Raw genomic sequence first — 3,930 nt, 5'->3', positions numbered from 1 at the left:
TAGACCCGTCGCGACAACCGTGATTATCCAAGAAAAAGATAACTAAGAAATAAGCACAAAAGTTAAGAAGAGGGTTTAACAGCATCGGTTATTCCCACAAAGTTTTAGAAGCATTAGGTTTGGTTTAATATTAAAAATCTCAAAACTTTTTGGCTTAGCCATAAAATTTAAACTGCCCCTTAGAAAGAAAGTCCTTTTAACATTTCTTTCTTTCTTACAAACAAATGAAAGAGAAAACAAGTTTGAGTCTTGTTTACGCCAAATGTGTCGTCCTTATTCTCTTCTTCCCTTCTTCAATATCCATTACTTACTATAAAGAAACCTCACTTTCCCTCTCATTTCCCCCACACCCCTCTTCTTCTTCTTCCTTCTTCAATGGCTTTCTCTTTAATGGGTACTCAATAAAAACTGAATCTTTGAGACTTTAGGGTTCCAATTTTGATTTAGAACACAGGGAGGATGGAGAAGCTCAATTTTGTTAAAAATGGTGTTCTTAGATTACCCCCTGGATTCAGATTTCACCCAACTGATGAAGAACTTGTTCTTCAGTATTTGAAGAAAAAAGTGTTTGCTTTTCCTTTGCCTGCTTCTATAATCCCTGAAGTTGATGTTTGCAAGTCTGATCCTTGGGATTTACCAGGTGATTTGGGGGTTCTTCTTTTGGGGGTTTTTTCAGTTCTTCTTCATAATGCTTATAAATTGAAAATTTGGGGGTTTTTTTTTTTCCAATTGCTTCAATTCTTCTTCATAAAAAGGGCAGTTCTTTGCACTACGCTTCCCGGCTAAGCGAGGGTTGGGGTGGGATCCCACTATAAGGATGTATTTGGGACAAATCTTTCCCTAGCAATTTTTCTTTTCGTAAAAGGCAGTTCCTAACGATAATATAAATATTTACCGTTGCGACAAGGCTGGCCCTCTTTTCCCTCTTTTCATGATGCTTACAAATTGAAAAATTGGGGGTGTTTTTGGGGGGTTATTTTCAATTGCTTCAATTCTGCTTCATAATGCTTATAAATTGAAAATTTGGGGGTTCTTTTTTCAATTGCTTCAATTCTTCTTCATAATGCTTACAAATTGAAAATTTGGGGGTTTTTTGGGGGTTTTTCCAATTCTGCTTCATAATGCTTACAAATTGAAAATTTGGGGGTTTTCTTGGGTTTTTTTTTTCAATTGCTTCAATCCTGCTTCATAATGCTTATAAATTGAAAATTTGGGGGTTTTTTTGGGGTTTTTTTTCAATTCTGCTTCATAATGCTTATAAATTGAAAATTTGGGGGTGTTTTTCAGGTGATTTGGAGCAGGAGAGGTATTTTTTCAGCACAAGAGAAGCAAAGTATCCAAATGGAAACAGATCTAACAGAGCAACATGTTCTGGGTACTGGAAAGCAACAGGAATTGATAAGGAAATTACAAGTTGTAAAGGAAATGAAGTTGTGGGTATGAAGAAAACTCTAGTTTTTTATAGAGGAAAACCCCCAAATGGCACTAGAACTGATTGGATTATGCATGAGTACAGACTAGTGTCTACTACTACTGCTGAAACCAAGGTGAGACAGCTTTAATGGTGTTTAAACTTCGTTTCGTGATATAAAAGTTTTCGAATTTTATGTTATTGTAACGTTAAAATCCGAAATCGAAGAAAAACGGGTTAAAAATGGAACGAAATGATGAGTTTGTTTGGTTCGGTTGTTGTTTAGATGTCTGTGTTGTAGGGATACTTGTTTTTAGTAGCATTTTAGTGTTGGTGTTCGTGTCGGTTTTTGTTTGGAGTCTATTTTATGAAGATATGTTGTAGAAATAATGTTTTTCATATCGGTTTCCGTTTAAAAACTTAGCGAAATGATAAGTTTATTTGTCGGTATTTGTGTCTGTTTTTGTTTGAAGTCTATTTTATGAAGATATGGTTTAGAAATAATGTTTTCCGTGTCCGTGCAACATATGAAGATGTTAGTTGATGGAAATAACTATTTATGTTTGCACGGGCACAAATGCGGAGACCGGAAACGTTATTGTGAAATGATAAGTTTGACTACAAGTTTATTTGGTTTTGCTGTTGTCTGTTGTTGCTGTTGTTTAGATGTTTACATCTGCGGTGTCTGTTTCCATGCAACACTGGAAGATGCTATCAAAATGATTATTGACAGCTGTCAATGTTTGCACGGAAACAGACACGGATACCAGAAATAAAGCAGACACTAGACTTGGGACCAGTAGTGAACAGTAGTTTCCGGTGTCCGTTTCCGTGCAACTGATAGAAATAACTATTAACAGTTGTCTATGTCTGCATGAGAACAGAAACCGACACTGAAAACGCTATTTAAAAAAAAAAAACATAGCTAGGAAATGGGAACACAAATAATGCAGACACGAAACTTAGAGCACTAGTTTCCGAGCAGCATATGGCAGTTGTTTCTTAATTCTAACCAAGCACTTCGTATCCACCATTTAAATCAAAACAACAAAAAAGAGAGCCAAACCGACACTAAATCATTACTCTTGTCTTTATGTAGATCACCGTAATATATGATCAAATAACTTTTTCTTGTCATTATTCTGTTAATTTATGACGGGTTTTTTTAATTTGTTTCTTAATTCTAATCAAACATTCTATATCTACCATTTGAAACAAAACAACAAAAGAAGAACCAAACCGACACTACATCATTACTCTTTCATTATGTGGGTCACCGTAAATGATGGTCAAATAACTTTTTCTCGTCATTATTCCATTAATTTTACAACGGGTTTTCTTTGATCAGGACTTTAACGTGTAAAGTTCAAAACTTTAGACCATAGTATTATTAGTGTTGTAATTCAAAAGCAACATAGACTGTTGTTTTTTAATTCTAATTAAACACTTTATATCTACTGTTTGATTCAAAACAACAAAAAACTAACCAACCAACGCTATATTATTACACTTTCATTATGTGGGTCACCGTAAATTATGGTCAAATTACATTTTCCGTCATTATTTCGTGAATTTCATAACAGGTTTTCTTTGATTTGGATTTTAACATCACTACATAATTTCATAACGGGTTTTCTTTGATTTAGATTTTAACGTCATTAATCTTTCGTTATGCGGGTCATGGTAAATTATGGTCAAATCTCGTCATTATGTCGCTAATTTATAACGGGTTTTCTTCGATTTGGATTTTAACATCACTACGACATAAAGTTCAAAGCTTTATTCAAGATTTTAGTTTCTGATACACTTTTGTATGAATCTTATTGTAGCCGATGGAAAATTGGGTTCTTTGCCGCATATTCTTGAAGAAAAGAAGCAACAAAAACGACGAAAACAATCAGATTACGAACGAAAATAGAGTGAAGAAACCGAAGAACACAACATCAACAACAACAACAACTATGAAACCAAAGCCCGTTTTCTACGATTTTCTGAAAAAAGGAAGAAGAACAACTGATTTGAATCTTGTTCCGTCGTCTTCATCTTCCGGATCAAGTGGAATTACTGAATTGTCCTCATCATCCTCAGATGAACATGAAGAAGAAAATAGTAGTTGCAATAGTTTTCCGTTTTTCAGGAGAAAACCGTAACTAGAATTAATTAACGATCTAAACTGTTCGTTTTAGTGTTTAGTTCTTCAAGTTTCTTATGTATCAGTAAATTTTTGCTTCTGTTTTTTTTTAAAATTATGATGATGATGATGATGACCAATTTAAAGCTAAGCTATTTGCTTTTCTTTCAACTGTTATTATGATCAGTAATGGTTATCTTGTAATCAATATTAGAAGTTTAAGATTAGTGATAATTATGATTAATTAGTGTTCTTTGGCATAAGAAAAAATGTGTCTTGATGGTTGAAAGATTTTACTGTCTTAAGTTAGGTTTTAAGATCAAGTTTTAGTGTGTGATAGAAAATTTGGAATTGCTTAATCTAAAACTGTTTGATTGAAGTGATTAAC

At 33.7% G+C, this 3,930-nt stretch overlaps 1 protein-coding gene across 1 annotated transcript; it reads left to right on the top strand.

The window, feature by feature from the left end:
- The first annotated feature begins 226 nt into the window (after window positions 1-226).
- LOC136205773 (NAC domain-containing protein 83) lies at window positions 227-3,713 on the top strand. The gene is made up of 3 exons (XM_065996553.1): window positions 227-640; window positions 1,288-1,547; window positions 3,241-3,713. Exons 1-3 carry the CDS (start codon window positions 460-462, stop codon window positions 3,559-3,561), a joined length of 762 nt encoding a protein of 253 aa, XP_065852625.1. The 5' UTR covers window positions 227-459; the 3' UTR covers window positions 3,562-3,713.
- The last annotated feature ends 217 nt before the right edge of the window (window positions 3,714-3,930 follow it).

This window comes from Euphorbia lathyris, chromosome 9, assembly GCF_963576675.1.
Source record: "Euphorbia lathyris chromosome 9, ddEupLath1.1, whole genome shotgun sequence".
NCBI lineage: Eukaryota > Viridiplantae > Streptophyta > Magnoliopsida > Malpighiales > Euphorbiaceae > Euphorbia > Euphorbia lathyris.
Note: the sequence above shows the minus strand (reverse complement) of the source record. Positions and strands in the feature narration are given on the sequence as shown.